Here is a 20,875-nt window from a genome sequence, read left to right on the forward strand (position 1 = left end):
TGGGGCCCTGGTGGGCAGCCTTTTAGCTTGTCTCACCCCAACTCCATCAGCCTCATTGACCATGTCCCTTCTCCCATTAGGAGGCATAATGATGCTGAATTATTCACCAATGTCTGAATAATTCAAGGTGAAAACGCTCATTGACTGAGGGAGAAAATGTGCCAATCTGCTGTCTTGAGCGTCAGTCTGGACCTTCCTAATGAGGGAGAGTACTGAAGTGTGTGTTCTCACACACACACATACTTCAAAAACAGCAGAGATGGTTCAAATTAAAAGACGTACACATTGTCGTAGTGTACTTTTATTATGCAATGCATTAATCCCAAGAAAACAATAGAAGCACTGTTCTATGTTGAAGAACCAAATCATTTGTCATTTATTTTCACAGATACGTAGACACACAGTTCCTCTTAACTGTCTAATCATTAATGTCAACCTTAAAGCTGTATAATCAATATTTTATATTAATATGTGTAACGTGATAGATGCCACTTATAGTGACAGACTCGCTAAAATTTATAATCTGACTTTGTAGTTCCTCTCAGTTTTAGCGCCCTGACACACCAAGCCAAAGATCGTATGTGCGTCGGTAAATGTTTGGCCACTGTGGGGTATCTGTTGCCCTAGTTTTTGCGATGTGTCCTGCGCCATTGGCAATAGTCGGTCCTTGTTCTCTTGGCGTCGGAGCCAGTGGAGCCCATTGGTAAATGAAATCACTCTGATTGACAGTTCAGCTCAGAGCACAAGCAGAGAGATGGAAATGACAGAGGCAAACATACAACTTAAGCAGAGGGCTAGTGATTTAACATGTTATATCAAGAATCTTTTTTAGCCATTGAGCTCTTTGACATATACGGTTTGTAACTGAGAAATATAATTTCTTCTTTCAACATCAGGTTGTGTTGTTGATGTGCTGACAAATACAGACCTTCGCCGCCTGCTGAGAGTTATTTTCTTTCACACAGATGTAGAACGTAAGTGCTAATTGGCCGTTGGCTGTAGTCTTTGCGGTGTGTTCAAGCACAACTTTTTAGCTAAGACGTGAGCGGCATGAGGCAACGCAACGGTCTGCCTTTGTTTCCACAAGTTCTTTGATGTCGGTTTGGTGTGTTTGGGCCTTTACAGAGCATTTTTGTGTCTTTCAGGTCATTGTTTTGGTTTCTTGGCCCGCAGCTTTGATGTTTTCATCCACTCATAGCTTACATTAGTATTGTTTGTATTTGTTAAAAGCTCTAAAAACCAACTGTACGCTACCTGTTCAGCACCAAACAGCAGATTGGCAAAGTTAGCTGCTCAAAATAATGAAACATTTAGCAACTACAGAGACAGATATTTCACTCAGTAGTTGGTGGAGACCAAAACAGAGCTAACAGGTGAGTGGCTATTGGACGAACATTCAAAATTTCATTCTACTTGAAAACTAACGTTGCTCCATGTCTGCTGGATGTATAAATAGGAAACTGTTTGCTAACATGTTAGCCATACCAACTTAATAGGTGATAATCAGGCACCCAGAGGTGCACAGGACTGTGATTTTTTGTACTGGCAAAACAGTGGAATCACAACTGCTGGGTCTGTCACATGATACCATTGGGCCCAAAAAGACCTTTCCTCATTGACTTACAATGGGGAAAAAGCATCTGTAAATCAATGGATGGATTTTTTTAGTATCACAACCCTCACAAAATCACTCGTTGCAGTATCGGGAATTGATCCATTTAGCCCAATAACATTTTGAAAGTCTAAAGGAGGTGCACTATTAAATTATTTTATCCCCATTTAAGTTAGTGTAGTGCCAAACAGTAAGTTAGCCGGTTGGACGGCGGCAGTGAGTCGCTGAGCTTGCAAAGCCTGTAGTCTGCTCAATGGGGCCGACGGTGCAGAAGATCCAGGTAATTGTATATCTGGAAAGTCAAACTTTTTTTGGCTTCATGAGCCACTGATCAGCTTTCTTAGAAACAAATTGGGCCCTGCCTTCAGCGCTTTATCCGGTTGTCTTTATAAAATCCATGGTGATATGCAGTGTTTACATTTTATTATGCTGCCCCCACATGGCCAAAATCTATCAATGGAGCTTTAACTTACATGTTGTGTATGCCACACAGAAGCTATGCTGATATCTTGATCCTTGGTAAGTACAGGAGAATTACTGCTTCAGGCACTGTGCTAACATTATTATAAACTAGGCCACAGGTTTCCCATGATGACCTTTAATCAGTTCTGTCTTATCTGCCTGACTATTTAAACCACTGTCTACACAGTGTAGAACTGTGTAGGAGACCATATAGTTTCTTTTAATTTCACTTTTTTAAATTATTTGGGAAAAAAGAGAGAATATGTCAGTAATCTGGTTCTAATGTGCCAAGTGCGTTCAGGGTTTTGACCCAGGTCTGAACTGCAGCACACCAACCCTTGACATAAAGGTTAGTCATCGCTGTCATCTTCCTCATCTGGGTCGTGACTTTCGTAACTGTCTTCTGGCACATAGCCGTCAAGGTTTTCCTTGTTGTCAGCAGACTCATCGTCATCCTCCGTGTTCACCCTGCCAGACAGGACGTCTTCTATCCAGTCCTCCAGCTCCTCCGCGGTGGGCAGGTCCTCGTCATTGGACATGTCCAGCCACACACTGTCCGCCTGGAACACCAGGAAAGTCAAGGTAAGGGTTAATAAATACTTTGGTACAGTACAGATGGCAACCTCCAGGGCTGAAAAATGAAACCAACATGGGAGTGCTGAAAACTGCAGTTCCTCTAATGGCCACTTGAGGCTGGCTCCAGGAGCGAGTCAATCTCCACAGACCCCAGCGTTTGAAATGCATGGATTTGAACCATAACTTACATCTGTGACGTTGACCACTCCGATCTGAGGTCTAAACAGGTCCAACTTGAAGGTTTTTTCCCAGTAAGTGGTGAGCTGCAGGGACGAGACAAACCAGGTTAACTTAGACTATCAGTGACCAAATTTTTGATACTGTTTATTATTATATATTAATATAAGGCAAATGATGTGGCAGAACCAGAGGAAAGTCATCAGGGTCAATCCAGACGATGCTGAGCTCTGGGTTGTTGGTGTTGTCTCTGGCCACGTCTTTCAGGATCTCCAGGAACTCATAGCCATCTGGAGGACAGAACAGAAGAACCTGAACACACCTCCTTTACTTGCTACAGGAAAAACTGTGAAACCAAAAGGAAAAACTCCCAGACCTGGATCCTCCTCCTCAGCAAAAGCAACAATATGTATTCCATCCATGTCGTCCTCCTAGAAATTGAACAGCTGAGTATTAAAACACCTCAAATCATCTCAAGACAATCTCACGAAAATGTATAGAGATAGTGTGGGGAGCCAACTCTGTCTCTCATGGTAAAACTGAACAGCTACTCACCCATGTTTCAAACATATTCTCTGCCCGCAGTTTCCTCAGAGTAGCCCTGTAAAGAGCACATTCTTATCAAATGCTCAACTAGGTTTATCAGCAACGAAATTACACTCATAAGACAGAAATCTAATCAACCTTCTGTGTTGGGTGACAAACTCAACAATGTCCATCTCTGACAGAGGTCTGCCAGGCAGGATGGCCGGCTCCTCCATGAACGGCTCGTAAAAATTCACCTCGTTCATCTTGAGGGAGAGATGTTTGGCTACCTAAAACATACCAAGATTTATAATGATAAGCTGATAGGAAGATACAATTATGGGGTTTTGTTTAATGAGTGGATGAACTCATTGAACAAACAGTTGCTATTCATTTAAATATAGCTTAAAATAGGCTTATCTACCTTCTTTTTCTTACAGTTAAATGAGAAGATACCACTTCATATTTACTGTACGCTAAATATAAAGCTACCATTAGCTCAGCTCAGCTTATCTTAGCTTTGTGTATAGATTGGAAACACAGGGAACCTGCAAGCTTGGCTTTACCAGCACTGCTAAAAATCAATAATTCACAAGCTATGGTGGCACAAGACTTCAGGAAGTCACTACTTCTGGCCATGGACGGATTATGAGACAATGGGCCCCTGGGCACAGACATGTAAAAGGCCCCCCAACCCCTGTTACATCAAAGCAAGACCTCCACACCAAAAGAGACACAAAATGACTACAACTACTAACTTTTTTTTTTTACTGCTGGACCAGAACTCAAGAATCTCAGAGACTTAAAAAGGATGTCGAGTTGTTGTTTGTAGTCGATTTGCATCTTTTTGTTAACCAGGATATCCAGATGTCCCAAGAACCCTTCGTTTCCAGGAAGGACGTTTTTGCTGTTTTGCCGACAGGATACGGCAAAAGCATAATCAGTTAGCCCCATTGTTCGGCAAACAAATGGGGCTTAGTACAATGAATACGTCACCTTGTTTTTTGCTCTGATTGGCCATCGTGCTATCCAATTGCTTGCGGTAGCATTTGAAATGCCTCAGTTAGTCCTTGGGTAGGAAGGGTATATTGGTGAGGGCCAGACTCAAAATCTTTCTAGATTTGAGTCTGGATTTCCAGGCTATCTTTTTGTAGTAGTTTTGTGTCAATTTGGAGTAATTTTGTGTGTCTTTGTGGTTGTTTTATGTCACTGTGTGATGTTTTTGTGTCTCTTTGTGCTCGTTTGTGTCTCTTTGAGGTTGTTTTGTGTCTCTGAGGTCTTTTAGTGGTTGTTTTATGTCTCTTGTTGTTCACTTTGTGTCTCTTTGAGATTCTTTTGTGTCTCTTTGTGGTCATATTGTGTCTCTTTGAGACTCATTTGTGTCTGTTTGAGGTTGTTTTGTGTCTCTTGGTGGTCATTTTAGGCACCTGAGCCTGTGTCGAGCATGCCCATTCTGTAACTCATCCATTCTTCCAGCACAAAAAATAGTCCGTCATAACCACAACCTGTAGTTGTTACGCTTCGCTTTTTGTACGAATTAAACAAACAAGAAATAAAGTATCAATAAGTGAGCTTTAGAGGTGCCATGAGGATAATGTTACATTTATATTTCCCAAAATGTCAAACTATTACATAGTGTATTAACGAGCGATGTGTATGTGAGAAGAATCAAAATCAAATCCAAACTTACAGATTTATCAAATGTAGCAAAGAACTTGATGTAAGGTTGAAAACGCTCGGAGGCTTCCTGAAAAGCTTTGTAGTCTGAGACAAAAGGAGACAGAGAGAGAGAGAGAGAGAGAGAGAGAGAGTGATGAAGAACTCAAGTAAGAATGGCAGAAACCTAAGTTGAGAAAGTAAAACAGATTTAAGTGTTGAACTTAATCATTCACATTCTGCTCACACCCCCAGCCCCAATCTACAGTATGTGATCAGGAAGGCAAGCAGTGAAACACACTCGCTTCATTCAATTTCCCATCATGATTCTACTGTCTCCACCCCAGTAACAAAGTCTGCCTTAATACAGTTTTATACGCTTGTAACGCGCTCCTGGCTTGGCTCCCAACAAGGTCACAACCAAGGACCAACCTATCTCTGGACAGAAATAGGCTCCATAATGAAACTTCATGCCACCGTCATATTGGACCAGATAGCATCTTCCCCTGTCTCACTTTTTCTCCCTTTTTTTGAGAGGAACTATAATTGCAGTTTGACCTATTAGACAGAGAACTAGAAGCTATTTAAAGGCTCCCGTGAGACTGAGTGACAGTGCCGCAGTCTGGAATCAGGTTTCCCTTTAGCATGGCGATGTAGCTCCATTAGCCTCTAGATCCCATTAGCATCTGGGGAATACAGTGAGGCAACTTCAGGGGACAGAGACACAGTGTTGTGTATTTTAACCCATCACACACTCCTTATGTTTGTGAATGTAAACACAGATGCATTCAACACTAAACACAGATGCTAGCATGAGTTTGGTGGTGAACTAACATGAATCTTCTCCCTTGAAGTAGCCAATGAGGCGGATGTCTTCCTCCATCCTCTCGAAGGCTCGCAGCTCCATGGCGTTATTGAGCATTTCCACTGGGTCCTCCAGCACCTATAGGGGGCAGAATAATACAGATAGGTTATTTTTACTGCCATGAAATGTTCATGCACAGCCATTAAATGGAGAAAGTGACCAATTGGGCCAAACCAAGTGCCTGCCACATCATGGGGGGATTTGGGGGTTTAGTTTAAAGAGTTTATTATTGCTTTAGATTGTATTAGTTTATTGATTCATTTTGTTAGGTTGGTAGTTGAATGTATTTATACTGATAATCTAATTGCCCTTTTTTGTTTTGTTTGTAATTTAGTTAGTAGTGTTTAATGTTTGTATGTTACCCCCCTTTTGTTTCGAATGGTCTGATCAGCCATTATATATGTGCCCTTTTGTATGTATTCAGTAGGTCTGTTTTGTCTTTTGTTGGACAGTTACTTTGTTAGTTAATACACTTTATATTGAGTTTGTATTTCCTGAGTTAAGTTCTGTTACATTGACCTCTTTTATGGTCCCAAACCTTTGTTATATCTTTTGTAAAACATTTTTTTGCATTTTTTGGGTGAATAAAACCCCTGGATACATTTTTTTGAGCATCACATCCCCCTGGAATGACTGGTTCACTATCAGAAATGGATCCATTCACTCTGATAACACTTCAAAACTCTTTTTGTATCCACATTCATGTTAGCAGGTCCAGGTAATTTTATACCTTGGGGTGTCACTGAGCAACTTTCATAGTAATGTACAGGGCCAACGCTGTATCCAGTTCTCTTTATTCATCCATGAGGCAGAAGCTAACATTTGTTGTGCTAAGAAAACCAAAATCACAATTTGCAGTTGAAATCAATATACTTTTAAATTCTGGAGGAATTTTTCATGAATTCAGCAACTATTCATTTACAACTGCATCAACAAAGTGTTTTGAATTCTCTCCAGCTTCGTGTCTAATTTATGCCTCCGATTCATGGATGTATAGAGAGAACTGGAAACAGCACTGGAGGCAGGGCCATGTTAATACCAAGGAAGCTGCTTTGTGGCACATGAAGCCAAAGCTGTTTGACTTGCTGGGTGTGAAATTACCTGGACTGTCTGCATCATTTTGCCCATAGAGTAGGCGCTAGAGACTCTCCCCCTGCTGAGCTAGCTACTTCTGATTTAGCCCTCTGCCAACATGAATCGTGATAAAATGATTTAATTGTGTGGCTTTTCGAGACTTTTGCAATGTAATCGGACTGAATGGGCCAAATACAGATGGTGAAATGATGAGTCATTTTGTGGGGGTTGTGACACTCAAAAAAAAAAACTATCCACTGATTTACAGATATCTCTTTCACAATGTAAGTCTATGGGAAAAAGATTTTCTGGGCTCAATGGCATCACGTGACAGACCTGCAAGCTGCAGTTACATGGTTTGGCCACTATGTAAAATTGGCTTCAAAGTCTGGCCCACTTCCTGGGGCCCCGGATTCATGCATCTGACTGGTCTCCCTTCTACATAGCAACTGTGACTAAGGCTCGTGGGTATTATTGGGTAATAATATTGGGTAGTATTTGTGGGCAATTCACCAAAATGAACCAAACTGGTGGCACAAACTTATAAAATTGTGACATTATCCCGGAGAGTCCCGCATTTCTTTTCAAATGGGCATGGGGAAAAACACTTCCAGAATCAGCGTCCCCTCTCACTTCACAACTCTATTTCCCCAAATGTCACTTTAATAAGAAATACCTTCAGGGGAAAGCGACATGAAAGCTACTCCTGCTGGATCTTGTTTTGCTATGAAACACATCATTTACACGTATTCTAATGAGGCTGCAGCTGTTAATTGGCTACACAGATTATACATTTAAAAAAGAGCAGAATCAGATTTTCCACTCACATCCAATAGAAACTCCACCAGTGTGTCTGCTGAGAGCTCCCCATCAAACTCAATGACACGGTCGTCCTTGAAGATGTACAAGCTGCCCACTTCCTCCAGACCTAATTAAACGGCAAGAGTATAGTGTATGGGAAAAAATTTAAGGTCTCACGTTTAGAGAAAAGTAGCAAAGACACTATTGCCATTATAATTAAAGAACATTACTGGCAAGGAGCATATGGGGAAAGCAAAGTCATACAAAGAAAGTATAAGAGGAGATTTTACAGAAAAAAAAACAACAACCATAAAAGCATAATCCAAATTTAGGCATTCGGCATGCACAGTATTGGAAGTGATACTGTGTTTGGCGACTGTGGAATGATGAAGACATGAGTCATACCCAGTTTTTTGGCTACTTTGGCATCCTTCTGTGCATCCACCATCCCAAAACCGATGTCTTTGTTCTCCAGGACCTGAGCTGTGAGCTGGGTGTTCATAGAGAGAATGTCAGTCAGCATAAGACTTTTTTGTCAGTGCATCAAACACCTTATTGACGAGATGTGCCTGGATTGTCTTATTAGCCAAACAAAGACAGGAAATTATCACACCTTATCTCTATAGGCTGTAAAAAACTGTGAGTCAGGCCAGAATTGTGGGTGTTTTTGGACTCAGATTTACATTTTAGCAGCATATTAAAATCAGGATATCACCTAGAATATTGCTGGAACAAATGGACTCGTGTAAAAATAAGATGTTAAAAGGCTGGTAAACACATTAATCTAAAACAGATCATGTAACAGTGTTCTCAGGTCAACCAAAGAAAGTTACAACTTGTTCAAAAACATTTAAAATACTGCTGCTGGTCTGCAAATAGCAACTTAGGGGAGGACCAGATTACATTTCTGACATGCATATAAACCTTCTAGAGGATTTTTTTTTACTTGGGCTTGCTGACCGCTAACTGCTACTAAGGTCACATCACATTTACTCACCTTAGGCTACTACACATACTCTGAACAACTTCCTTGAGGATCTTAATCTTTGTCCAAATGATACAAATCTAAACTATGCTCAGTGCTAAGTAGTAAATGCTAACATGATAAACATTACATTTGCTTAACATCAGCATATTCACTATTCATTGTTAGCATGTTAGCATGCTGACGTAGCATTTAGCTTAAAGCACCACTGTGTATAGGCATACTGTATGAAGCTATAGACTCGATAGCATCAGCCTTGATTCTTAATTCATCTTTCTTTTTTTATGCAATTTGAAAAGCCCCTTGAACCAAAGCTGTGTATGAAACCTGCTATATAAATTGTCTTCTTTTTCATAGTTATTCATGATAGCTAAATTAAGTATGCGTCAATATGGTTATTTTTGTCAGATATATGAATCGGAGGCTTTAATTACAAAGGAGGAGTAGGGCTATTCAATCCATCTATACACACATTATTTTACTTTTTAAAAATTGTATTTGTTCAATATCTTTCTGCTGAATATATTGTATTTTTCGGCCTATGCTGTTGCTGGGGGAAGAAATCATTTCAACTGATGACTGTAAAGGGGGTTAGTGGGTATTACTTCCTCCATAGATTTATTCCTCATAGTATGGACTTGGACAATCATAGGGCAGTGGTTCCCATTGTGGGGGGCTGTAACCCATGCGGGGGTCACAGGACATCCCCAAGAAAAAAGGGTTGCATTGTATGTTTCTGTAAACCACAGATATGTTACATTTGAACACATTGAAACTGTAGATTTCTCAACAACTCTGTGGTGGAGGTGTGGTTAGGTTTAGGCACAAAAACCACTTGGTTATAGTTAGGAAAAGATTATATTTTAGATTAAAATCTCCACGTTTAGGGCACAAAACCTGCTTGAAAAGTACGGACAGGTTGGTGAAAAACAACCAGGTTCAGTGGCTGAAACACTGTTGGAGATGCAGCAATGTGTTGGTAAAAAACACACAGATTTGGTTCTGCAAACGCTGTTGGAAATGTGGAAAGGGTCAGTGAAAAACAACCTGGCCTTGAACAATTGTCTGCAGTTTGGTAGCAGCTGTTTCACAAGGTGTCAAGACATCCACCATCCCCTCCACCTCCTGATGACAAATCAGCTCCTGTACTGCCTCACTTTAGAAATGTTGATGTGCATGAAACGTACAAATGTAATGTATTAGCAGTAAATGCCAATGTAAATGACAACATTTTCCTCTGGTGGCTGGGCTGCGTGGGACAAACCTTTGCGGTTGCAGGATCATATTTCTGACATTTCTGTAGTTGTTGTTTTTTTGTGTGAAATGTGATGACAAGGGGTCCCAATTTGTCATAAAGTGAAATGCTTCGGAGCCCCTGATGCAGGAAGATAAAATATCTGGGAAATCAAGACTTCAGTATTTCTAAAATCCTGGCTACAGCCCTGTTTATGACCGTCTCATCTTCAAAAAAGACCGAAAACACCTTAACTGTTAAATAAGGGTTTTTTTGGGGGGGAGTTTTTCCTTATCTGCTGTGAGGGTCCTAAGGACAGAGGAATGTTGTACGCTGTAAAGCACTGTGAGGCAAATTGTGATTTGTGATATTGGGCTTTATAAATAAAATTGATTGATTGATTGAAATAGAGCCTTTAAGGATCAGCCAGGGATCGAAACACCTTCTACTCTGCATTGCACTTTCTATGCTGTGTATTTGAGCCGGCATCCACAGCTGCTACTGTCTTCATCAATAAATCTTTTCATTACAGAGGTGCGTGCATGCTGAGAGCCCCCTGTGGAGTATTCTTGTTAGGGGGAAGCTGTGAGTCAGGACTGCTCACCTTTCAGCTCGAGTAAGGACAACAGATTTAGAAGTACCACTGAGCAGAAGATACTTTGGCTCTATTTGAATGTGTTTCTGTTTTAAGAGCATGAAACATGACAGGAATGTAAAAGTGACAAATAAGAAGGGAAGAGATGCAAGAATACATCGACTTATTTCTAGTTCACAGCCCGATAGTAAAGAGTTTTGGGAACAAGCTATTAACAGAATGACCTAGAAACAATCCCTGGATACATGTGAACCACAGAGGATGGCACATAATGGGATTAAAATCACTGCCTGCCAGTTAAAAGAGCGTGCAGGTAAAGCATGTGTGACAGCTGTGAATCCTTCCTCCCTTTATTTTTAAGCAGACAGTCGACACGTCAAGGTGGCAGAGGAAGAATGAGGCATTCACTGTCAGGTTCTCCAGCCAGGGGAGGGATCACTGACTATACAATGACTTGTTATGACAGGTTCGAGTCAAATGAGCCCAGCGGAAAGGCTCCAAGTGTAACCTGCGGGGATTTTAGCTTCAGCCCATTGAGACATTTTTATGTTACCAGTAGCATCAGATATATCAGGGCATACTATGTCATAACACATCCATCTTTGATCAGTAATGACGTCTTCTCAGCAGGGTTCAGGTGTTAAATACCTGATGGAAATTAAGGATTTAAAGGGATATAGTTAGTTGAAAATTGCCAATGCTTCGAGCTAAATGCTGTTAGCTTTCTATGTTTTTGATAGTTTTTACTGTTTGTATAGTACATACATTTACAACTGCAGACCTGTTGGCGTTTGAAAATTGACAAACCACTAAGTATTAATGCATTGCTAACATTTATAACTGCATTATTACACACATTTCAAAGGGATTTTCACGATCTGACAAGTCAAAGGCATTAAAAAATGATTTACCAACCTTTAATAAGGAAAATTGTGGTATAAAGTGGTATTAAAGGGTATTACGCTTTTTTCCCCTGATTGAAATTAACTCAAATTCCATAATAAAGAAAGAACATCAGCACTGATCTCTATGTATTTTATTTTAACTCTACACTTGGCATTTTCTTTCTCTCTACTAACTCTCCGGCTCCCCTCTTCCCACCTCTGTACACCCTCCTCCTCACCTCCAGCACCAGCTCTGTCATCTGGAACCGCTTCTGAAGGCCCTTGTTGGCAGGCATTGGTTCATGGTAGAACAGACACAGGAGGTCGTATCTCTTTAGAGCCTTCTTGTAGTTGCGCTCGTTGATGTCCAGCACCCTGTCCTTCCCGTCGAAGTTAGGGAACTCGAGGCCTTCCTCAGCACTGCAGAAGAAAACCAGGCGAAGGCAAAGGCCAGACAGCAGAGAAAGCCAGATTTGCTGCATTGTTGCCAGGTTGTGGAGGTGTTTGCAAACCGGAATGAAGTTTTCAGAGAAATCAAAGAAGTCCCAACTTGAAGAGTACAATCAATATCAATGTAGAGCTGCTCAGATTAATCTACAAATTTGCTCTCTATTACCTCTCTTGTAATAAATATGAAATATTCTCACAAATACTCTGCCCCTAATTCCTCTCTCTTGCTCTGCTTCTGTCTGTATCTCTCCCTCCACCTGTCTTCTGTCTCCTCCTCCCTCCGTCACTCAGTCTTACAGCCCCAAATCTCCCAGAGGGTCTCGTCCTTTCTTCCCTTTCTCTCCCTGACTCAGAAACTCACCTCAACAATTCATAGACAATCATCCATGTGATACTCATCCATGCCCTTGACATAAATTCAGAATTTAGAACAAAGAAACTACAGGGATTTCATCAGCCATTTAATCAACAACGATTATAGTAATATATGCACTGGAAAATGAAATCTCATGCTGTAAAATGAAGGAGGAATTTATTTATTGAGATAGGCAGGCTGTGAATGTGACTATGAAAAGGCAGGTTTTGTGAAGCGTATCCTTTAAATAACTTTAGTGTAGTTGATTCTGGTCATTTTATAAGCTATTAAACTCAATTATGTAGAAGGACAAATAATAAAGAAACTAAAATGAGTAATTACATTGAAGCAGTGATGATACAAAGCAAAGGAAGTTTTGCTGCTCCAAACATGTGGGCTAAAACCTTACCTTTTTACAGTATATGTTTGTACTGTTCCCTTTAGATTAGTACAATGAAAGTAAAAGAAAGAAACAAATAAAATATATGTATACTATCTTTACCTAGAAGTCCCAAACAAAGATCCATGTACTAGTGTTCATAACTTTAATGACTTTAATATTTGTCTTGTTTTTACATATATTTGTAAAATCTGTTAAATGTATTACACATTTTCATTATTTTTTTTAGAACTATTACACTTATGCATCTTTGTTTTGAATTTGTAGCCTACTAATGTTTGTTTTTGTCACTCTAATATGGAACTTCTGGATAAAGTCTGGAAGCATCTTATTTTTTATTTTATACAATAACTGTGCAGCTTTAAAGTCCACCAGTTCTGTTCATTTGAGAGCATGTGATTTTAGAAATATTTTGGTCGAGTTTTCTGAACATTACGGTAACATAATCCATAGATTTTCGTTGTGCGCATTACCGTAATGGCTGTGTTCAGGCAGAAGTAACAGATCACAGATCCCGCTTTGTTTTCCTCCTCAGACAGCGCTGGAGGATAGAGAGAAAATGAAGCGCTCTTGGCTGTGGAGATTTTTAATACTGCTGCAAGTTTATGTTTTATGTTTGGTTCACGTGTCAGGTAATAACATATTTGAACAAATACGACTCATGAAACAATGTTTAAAAGTGGTAATAAGAGTTTGTCGCGTTTTATTTCGCTGTGCCAACTTGAGGTAACTTTTGATGTTGGAGTCATTCATCAATTCACGAGCTAGCTAACAAACGTTAGCCTGCGAGCTAACTCGGCGAAGCTAACTGTGCTAACTTTAAGGTTCGGATGAAGAGATGTTTCGCTTACAGTAACATTGTAAAATAAGTTTCATATTAATTAAGATATATTCTTTTAGGCTGGGCGTGGTTTTGGCAACAGGTCGACTAAAGCTAGTTAGCCTTAATAGATGTTCTGGCTGGCTGCCCTGACAGATAAAGACACAGTATATTTATGCTACAGTTGTAACATGAGGTCATGATGTACTGTGTGGAACAGTAAATCAGTCAGTGATGAAAGCAGGATATTTGAGGTCCCTCTAGGACACTGAAACTCCCCCCTAACCCACTAGCCTTGTTAGAGTCAGCCTCTTTGGGGATACTGACCTGATACTGACCCAATAAGCCCTCCGTTCCCTAACTGGATGAATCAGTCTCTTGACCCATCGGTAGATGCTTGGATTGGTCCAATGTGACAATCTAATCTGACCATTTGTCACTTTTAGGTCAACAGTGGAAGAACATTAGAGACAAGATTTCTGATGCTGTTAAAGGGCACACTCCATGCAACCCAGTCAACTGTAGCTGCCATCTAAGGTGAGTGCGATGCCAACGTGTCTGTATGTATCCGCATGTATTGTGGATGGATAGTTGCTGCACCACCTTTGTGCAGGTTTAATTTTTGAATGTGGACTTGATCATTTTTTTGTCCCCTCTCCTCTGCCACACTTTCTGTCCCAGTGTCCTACAAGATGATTTGCGGCCCTTTAAAGGCAGAATCTCTGAGGATCTCATGGCTGCGACTGTTCAGAGAGGGGTGGGCACCCACTATCAGATCATCGGACACAAGTTGTACAGAGAACACAACTGTATGTTTCCTGCCAGGTAAGGAGGTACCTGATGTGTTTATATTATATATCTGTATACAGCTGTTTGTTTGCTCTGCCTAAATCCATCTTTCACTTTTCAGGTGCAGTGGGGTGGAGCATTTCATCTTGGAGGTGATTGACAGGTTACCTGACATGGAAATGGTGGTAAATGTCAGGGATTACCCTCAAGTCCCCAGCTGGGTGCAGCCAACCCTGCCTGTCTTCTCTTTCAGTAAGGTCAGACTTTGTGCATTTGTTTTGTGCACACTTAAAAACACACAAATATTTATTGAACGCAATAACTGGTTTGTACATGTGTCATGTTTGATTTAAGTAGACGGCAGACTACCAGGACATCATGTACCCTGCATGGACGTTTTGGGAGGGAGGGCCTGCTGTGTGGCCCATATACCCCACTGGACTGGGTAGATGGGATCTAATGAGGGATGACCTTAAAAAGTAAGGTTTAGCACCTTTTTATATTCTAATTTAGTGGCATGAATCATTCATTTAGTATTCACAAAATAAGATATTGGTCAATGGAACTCTTAAATGATAGTATTTGCAGATGTAGCTTATTAAGTATATAATTTAGGTGTGCCTTATCCATACGATGTGTTGTGGTAGGTCTGCAGCACAGTGGCCATGGAAACAGAAAGAGTCCAGAGGATTTTTCAGAGGCTCCAGGTCAGTCTGCCAGTCCTGTTACTTTATTAGTTTGTATAATTATGTGACATTATATAACAATACAGTTATTTTCGTGACAATTATTGTCACATTTTCTTTGGTAGTAACTCTTTTGTCAGCTGTCTTCTCACCGCAGTTGACTGCAAAGTTCAGACGAATTATAAGGTGACTGTTTCGTCACTCTTTTCTCTGTTTCTTCAATAGAACCAGCCCAGAGCGCGACCCTCTGATTCTTTTGTCCAGAGAAGCTCCAGAGCTGGTGGATGCAGAGTACACAAAAAACCAGGCCTGGAAGTCTGAGAGGGTCAGTCATACTGAAACCACATCAGAGTTAAATCCATTCATAATGATTATTTTTGTTTCTAAGTGACTAATGGAAGCAGTAATGTTCGAAATTGGTCCAGTATTGAGCTTCAGTGCTGTAGAGGTCAATTTTGTCCACTAACAGTGCTTGTGTTTGCCACTGACAGGCTCAGATAGCTATTAGAGCTTAGATCGGGCCCAAAAAATTCAGCCCGACCCGGCCTGAGCCTGTGCACGTTATGTCCGGGACCGGCCCGGCCAATCCAATTAACTGTAGTTATGGGCCCGAGCCCGATTTAAACCCGACATTTTTCAATAAGTTGGCTGTTATAATTAACGCTAAGGACACACCTAGCGCGTTAGTGCTGCGGAAGTCCTGTGAGTGTACTCGCAGGAGCTTGACTGTCCACACAGGCAGCGCGTTTCTCCTGTGTTCTCCGCGCCGGTTAAACATCGACTCCACTCGTCTGTTCCTGTCAGTACTCGTTTTTTCAATTCAACAGGTCATTTTAGACATGGGTAAGTCCATATTTTCATTGTTTTTTATAACGTAATAAGTTAATGACAATTTGTCATTGCATGTCCATGTATTGAGAGTGATAGGTAAGCACTGAATGAACAGGGCATATTTTTTGGAGGCACGGAAAGCCGCTGTCCCTCCCACTTATCTCTACCACTCCCCCTGTCTCTAGCCACCCCTCTAGCCATCTCTCTCTCTCTCTCATATCTGACCAGCCCGGCCTGGGCCCGTCAGAGGGGTGTGGGGTCCTGGCCCGGCCTGGCTTGGGCCCATGGGCCGGGTTGGGCCAGGCTCGGGCTCGGGCAGAGAATCTAAGCTCTAATAGCTATTCTAAGTTTCTGACAGCTCATGAAAAGTATCTCCATAGAGATAGTCCTTTCTGTTAAAGAGAACTCGAAACAGCCCCGAAATTGCCATAGCTAAAAATCACAGATCTGTTCTGACGGTCACACACAGCTCCTTTAAAGCATGAAGACAGTTTGGCAAAGTAACACACCACACTGACTTTTGATAACACTCCTGTGACTTTTCTTTTATTTAGACTCAAAGAGGAAATCTAAAAGTCAGTCTGTGTTACTTGTTTACCAACCTGTGTTTTTCTGTGTGTTTCAGGACACACTAGGGAGACCCCCAGCCAAAGAAATCCCCCTGGTCGATCACTGCAAATACAAGTAAGCTGGATTTTTGTCTCTGGGACAAAGTGTGACTTTTAATATGGCAGCTTGTTAGATGGCAACAGCTTCACTAAATGTGTTGTGCATGGGCGTAGCGGATGCGGGGTACGCGTGGGACATGTCCCTTGCACTTTTTACAGCCATTATAACAGTTCAAGTCGTTTTTAACATGTGGTAACGTGTTTTTCCAAGCCATCTTTAAGCACACCATGAGTAGGCGTTGCCAGGCGGCATGCACATGCTTGCATGTCGTGTTGTGATCTGAATCAATGGCACAGTAGTGATGGGCAAAGCAGTTCTTTAGATGTTACTGAATCACTGGAATCAGTTCATTAAAAAGATTCGTTCAAAAGACTCCGAATTGTTCAGTGCTTGGCGGGAGGAGCCCTGACTGTGTACTACGTAGTCCAACTCAGTCTCTCTCCGTTGCTACTGCTGCGTCTGCCCTGCACTGGTGAGTCTCATTACTGGCCAACCTAACGTTTTAAGTTTATTTATCTGGAAACTAAGTCTGTTAAAAGGATGGGGAGGTGTGTGATCGTGTTCATGTGGCTTGACACCTGGCTACATTAGCTGTTAGCTTGGAGAAAACAGTTCCCTATGAAAGTGTATCGCTGAGAAGAAATTATTTGAATCCCTCAGGGATCGGGGTTACGTCGTTCACTGAGTGATTCGTTCACCAATTGATTTGTTCACCGAGTGATTCGTCACACGGTAGGCAGTCCCTCCCTGCACCCTGGCTGCTGAGCTCAACTGAACTGAGAAATGAACGAATCAGTTCCGGAAGTGATTCAATTCAGTACGTTCACTCAACAGATTCGTTCTTTTGAATGATTCGTTTGCGAACGACACAACACTATCACACAGACGAGACTTGTGCTGCTGGGCAGTGCTGCTGTTAACTATGTTAAGCAAAACAACCAGCAAGAAACAAAAAAACTTGCACAGTTTCTTGTAGTTTCTTGCATGTAGATAATGTTAGCTAAATGATGGCTAATTATTAGATGCCAGTATCAAGTTAAGCTAGTTAACAAGAATACTAATGTTATTGTTACCTATGTTAAATCGCTTTCTAGCTAGTTTCATGCTAGGAATAAACCCACTCCTCCTTAATTTCTGTGCAGAACTTGTGCTCACTATTGCTTTCCACATATTTTAAAAAAAAATCTTTATTGCCACAATATAAAGAGCAGGGTCAGGGAGGAGACAGTGGACCAGAGGCCAGCAAGGATGATCATGCATGGTCTTCACAGGTGAGGAGAGATTATAACTGGCTGAGAGAAGATATCTATAGCATAAAAGTGACTTTGCGAGTAATTTCCACACGTGTGTCACCACTACTATTCTTAATTCTGTTTCTAAATTTTGCTTTGCACATATATTATCTATATTATTGCAATAGATAGAAGAGGGACAGGGAGAAACCAGGCAGGTATCAGGACAGGGACCTGACAGCAGCACCAATTACCAGCCCACGGCCTCACAAATAAGGAGAAATTATAACTGGCTAAGGAAATGTCTATAGGATAAGAGTGACTCTAAGATTAATTTTCACAGCTATTTCAGAACTACTCTAAAATGTTTTTTGTCTGTATTGCAATAGGTAGCACAGGGACAAGGCCATGTGTCAGGACAGAGACCAGGCTTATGTTATGTCTATGTCTATCTTAAATTATGTGGCTTATTACCCTGTTACCTTGTCACTTCCATTTTGTAAGCTAATAACTGAACTTGTTTTACTGAACTTGGATGATAAATCACTCAATAGACCTCAATTTGTCCCCCTCACTTCTGAAATAGTGTCTCCGCCCCTGGTGTTGTGACCAGTTTTAACAGTCCCTCCCTACACTTGCAGATATTTATTCAACTTCCGAGGTGTGGCAGCCAGTTTCCGCCTCAAACACCTCTTCCTCTGTGGTTCCCTGGTGTTTCATGTGGGGGATGAATGGCAGGAGTTTTTCTACCCTCAGCTCCAGCCCTGGGTCCACTACATCCCAGTCCAGCAGGATCTCTCTGATGTCAGGTACAACAAGTCCACATGTATCCCCTCACACATTGTGAATCTGCTTTCATTTGATATTTACAAAAAACGCTCTTTTATAGTGTTATGATTATGAACGTTGGCACTTCAATCAGGTGTGTTCAGGTTTTCAGGGTGTAAATTCTAATATACTTTGGTCTGAACTTCATCTGTATGTGTGCTAAATGTTGATATGTCTTTACATGTTCTGTCTCCTCAGGGAACTCCTGCAGTTTGTCAAAGAGAATGATGACATTGCACAGGAGATTGCCACAAGGTAGCGGATCATACAAAAGTTACGCATTGTCCATTTCTCATCCCAACAGAACTGACATTTCTCTCCTTGCCCACAGGGGTAAAGAATTCATCCTCGACCACCTGCGGATGCAAGATGTGTCCTGCTACTGGGAGAGACTCCTCACTGAGTTCAGCCGTCTTCTCACCTACAAACCCAAGAGAAAGAGCAACTACGACCAGGTTGTCCACAGACCCAGCAAGACGGAGCTGTAAGAGTGAGACTCTGCAGGACCAGGGCAGCTGTAGTGAAGGGAAACTCTAGATAATGAATGTAATCACTGCAGCACTACGTAGGATTTCCTTCAATGTTACATGTTAGTTTTGGCAAAAGCTCATCTAAAGTCAAAAGCTTTGTCCAGGTAGTTCTCACATTTATGTCCGTTGAGTCCAGTGTTTTAGTCTCATGTGCAGCACAGTTGGAACATGTGTTACTGTTACAGGGCACAAAGCTTGGTATTCCACAGTCAAAAGTATAGTTTAGTATGTTGACTGTGGATGCTGCCATACCTTCAGGTGCCACTAGATGTCTTACATGCCAACTCTGAGTCATTTATCACTCTGGTTCATTTAGTGGATCAATTTTTATGGCTGCTGTCTACACTCAGAATCAAAGTAACATCTACTATATGTTAACTGTGTTTTAAGACTTCATCAAGTTCAGTTTGCTCATCACGACGAATACTCTTCAGCCTCTAAAAAAAAGGAGTATGATGTCTTCTGTGGCTCTGAAGGCAGAGAAAATAACTAGTGATCATTGGGGTTATTTTGTCTTTGGCTTGGAGACTACACTTTTCTTTTTAGGAAAAGCTACATCTTAACTGGGGCTGTGGTGTTTGAATAATGTGGTAGGGAGTGTCAAATGAAATATCATCTGACTTTTTTAAAAACAAAAAAATCTGTCTCTTATGAATTGTTGGATTGTCCCTTAAACATGTTCTGTAAAGACTATGTTGTTTTGTAACATTAATCACAAATGACTGGGCTTAAGACAGATTTTCATGAGAATCAGACTACTTGCAGAAAGCTGCTTAAAAGTGTAACTATTTTTTTGTTTTGAATTTGTATTTGAGCATCAACTTGGTTACCCCTAGTGACGTGCAAGGACTAAATGTAAGAAGTTCAGTGCCTTGCTCAAGTTAAATCTGGCCTGGCGACCACTCACCAAAATCTAATGAAGATATTGCCCTTTCAGCTGTGAAACAACTAAAACTCAACTTTTAGGTACTTGAAGTGTGAGGTTGACTTTCGACTGGTGCTCAAATATCCATGTAAGATGTGCCAATAATATTAATCACAAATGCCATGCTGTTACATTTGCAATGCAGCCAATTGTAGTGTAAGGCTTCCCGGAAACAGTGCACCACATGGAACACTTGTTTGCAATATCTTGATCTGGGCTTTTTGTATGAAGAAAATATGGGAGATATTCTACCCAAGCGCCCTGATATTTACTCAATTTATCAATAGAAATCAAAGTAATGGGGAGCCTTACACTGGAGCTTTGCTACCCTCTACTGGACAACTGAAGGAACCCCAGCAGCCCTTCACCAAATGTCTTTGCAATATGTCCATGTACTGTTTGATTTACTTGTCAGTGTCTGCATTTGGATGGGTTCTGCCATACCTCTGATAACTTGAAAGCACAAAAGAGTCATTCACAGCCACCACTTCATTCCACACGAAGTGCTAACAGTTAGCAATAATAACAGAGTAAATATTTCATGTGCAGTATTTCCTAAAAAGAAAAAAAAACCTCTTAATTGTTTTTACCTCTTGAAAAGAATGTGTCTAATGTTGACAGGTGATAGATGATGTAAAGTTGATGCAGGATAATGTTGAATATGTTGTAGTATTCACATTGTGCTGTGAACAACGAGATTCTCACTGATGTAAGATTATTTTTTACACTATTGTAAAGAACTGTGGTAATAAAAAAAAGCTGGTCCATTAGTATGAATTGAATATGAGTTGAATTGACCAAAAAGCTGTGATGCTGCGCCTGGTCAGAGTGTAACATCCAGGTTGTTGTGGCTTGTGCAGCATTTTGTTTTTGTGTCAATAAAAAGTTTGTCTCTTGAAACATCCTTGATCTTG

General features: G+C 41.0%; 2 protein-coding genes across 2 annotated transcripts; one reads left to right on the forward strand and one right to left on the reverse strand.

Annotated features, from left to right (window-relative positions):
- Positions 1-708: 708 nt before the first annotated feature.
- On the reverse strand, positions 709-12,183 carry LOC125885168 (calsequestrin-2-like). Its single transcript, XM_049570668.1, has 11 exons — positions 11,686-12,183; positions 8,154-8,238; positions 7,775-7,875; positions 5,843-5,951; positions 5,043-5,116; positions 3,512-3,642; positions 3,383-3,428; positions 3,204-3,258; positions 3,017-3,117; positions 2,839-2,913; positions 709-2,634 (listed from the first exon to the last, which is right to left on the reverse strand). Exons 1-11 carry the CDS (start codon positions 11,926-11,928, stop codon positions 2,425-2,427), a joined length of 1,230 nt encoding a protein of 409 aa, XP_049426625.1. The 5' UTR covers positions 11,929-12,183; the 3' UTR covers positions 709-2,424.
- A 980-nt stretch (positions 12,184-13,163) lies between these two features.
- Positions 13,164-20,841, forward strand: poglut1 (protein O-glucosyltransferase 1). Its single transcript, XM_049570552.1, has 11 exons — positions 13,164-13,283; positions 13,918-14,008; positions 14,153-14,296; positions 14,382-14,517; positions 14,618-14,739; positions 14,908-14,967; positions 15,172-15,271; positions 16,403-16,461; positions 18,320-18,487; positions 18,705-18,761; positions 18,838-20,841. The coding sequence occupies exons 1-11, from the start codon at positions 13,211-13,213 to the stop codon at positions 18,992-18,994; spliced, it is 1,167 nt and encodes a 388-aa protein (XP_049426509.1). The 5' UTR covers positions 13,164-13,210; the 3' UTR covers positions 18,995-20,841.
- The last annotated feature ends 34 nt before the right edge of the window (positions 20,842-20,875 follow it).

The sequence above is a fragment of the Epinephelus fuscoguttatus genome, linkage group LG24, assembly GCF_011397635.1.
Source record: "Epinephelus fuscoguttatus linkage group LG24, E.fuscoguttatus.final_Chr_v1".
Taxonomy (NCBI): domain Eukaryota; kingdom Metazoa; phylum Chordata; class Actinopteri; order Perciformes; family Serranidae; genus Epinephelus; species Epinephelus fuscoguttatus.

Coding starts and splice junctions, on each gene's coding strand:
- LOC125885168 (XM_049570668.1), bottom strand. CDS start 11,928: ATGCAGCAAATCTGGCTTTCTCTGCTGTCTGGCCTTTGCCTTCGCCTG. Junction 3,429..3,511: donor TTTGTCACCCAACACAGAAG/GTTGATTAGATT, acceptor TGCTCTTTACAG/GGCTACTCTGAGGAAACTGC. Junction 2,914..3,016: donor ACCCTGATGACTTTCCTCTG/GTTCTGCCACAT, acceptor TCGTCCCTGCAG/CTCACCACTTACTGGGAAAA.
- poglut1 (XM_049570552.1), top strand. CDS start 13,211: ATGAAGCGCTCTTGGCTGTGGAGATTTTTAATACTGCTGCAAGTTTAT. Junction 14,518..14,617: donor CTGTCTTCTCTTTCAGTAAG/GTCAGACTTTGT, acceptor TGATTTAAGTAG/ACGGCAGACTACCAGGACAT. Junction 14,740..14,907: donor ATGAGGGATGACCTTAAAAA/GTAAGGTTTAGC, acceptor GTGTTGTGGTAG/GTCTGCAGCACAGTGGCCAT.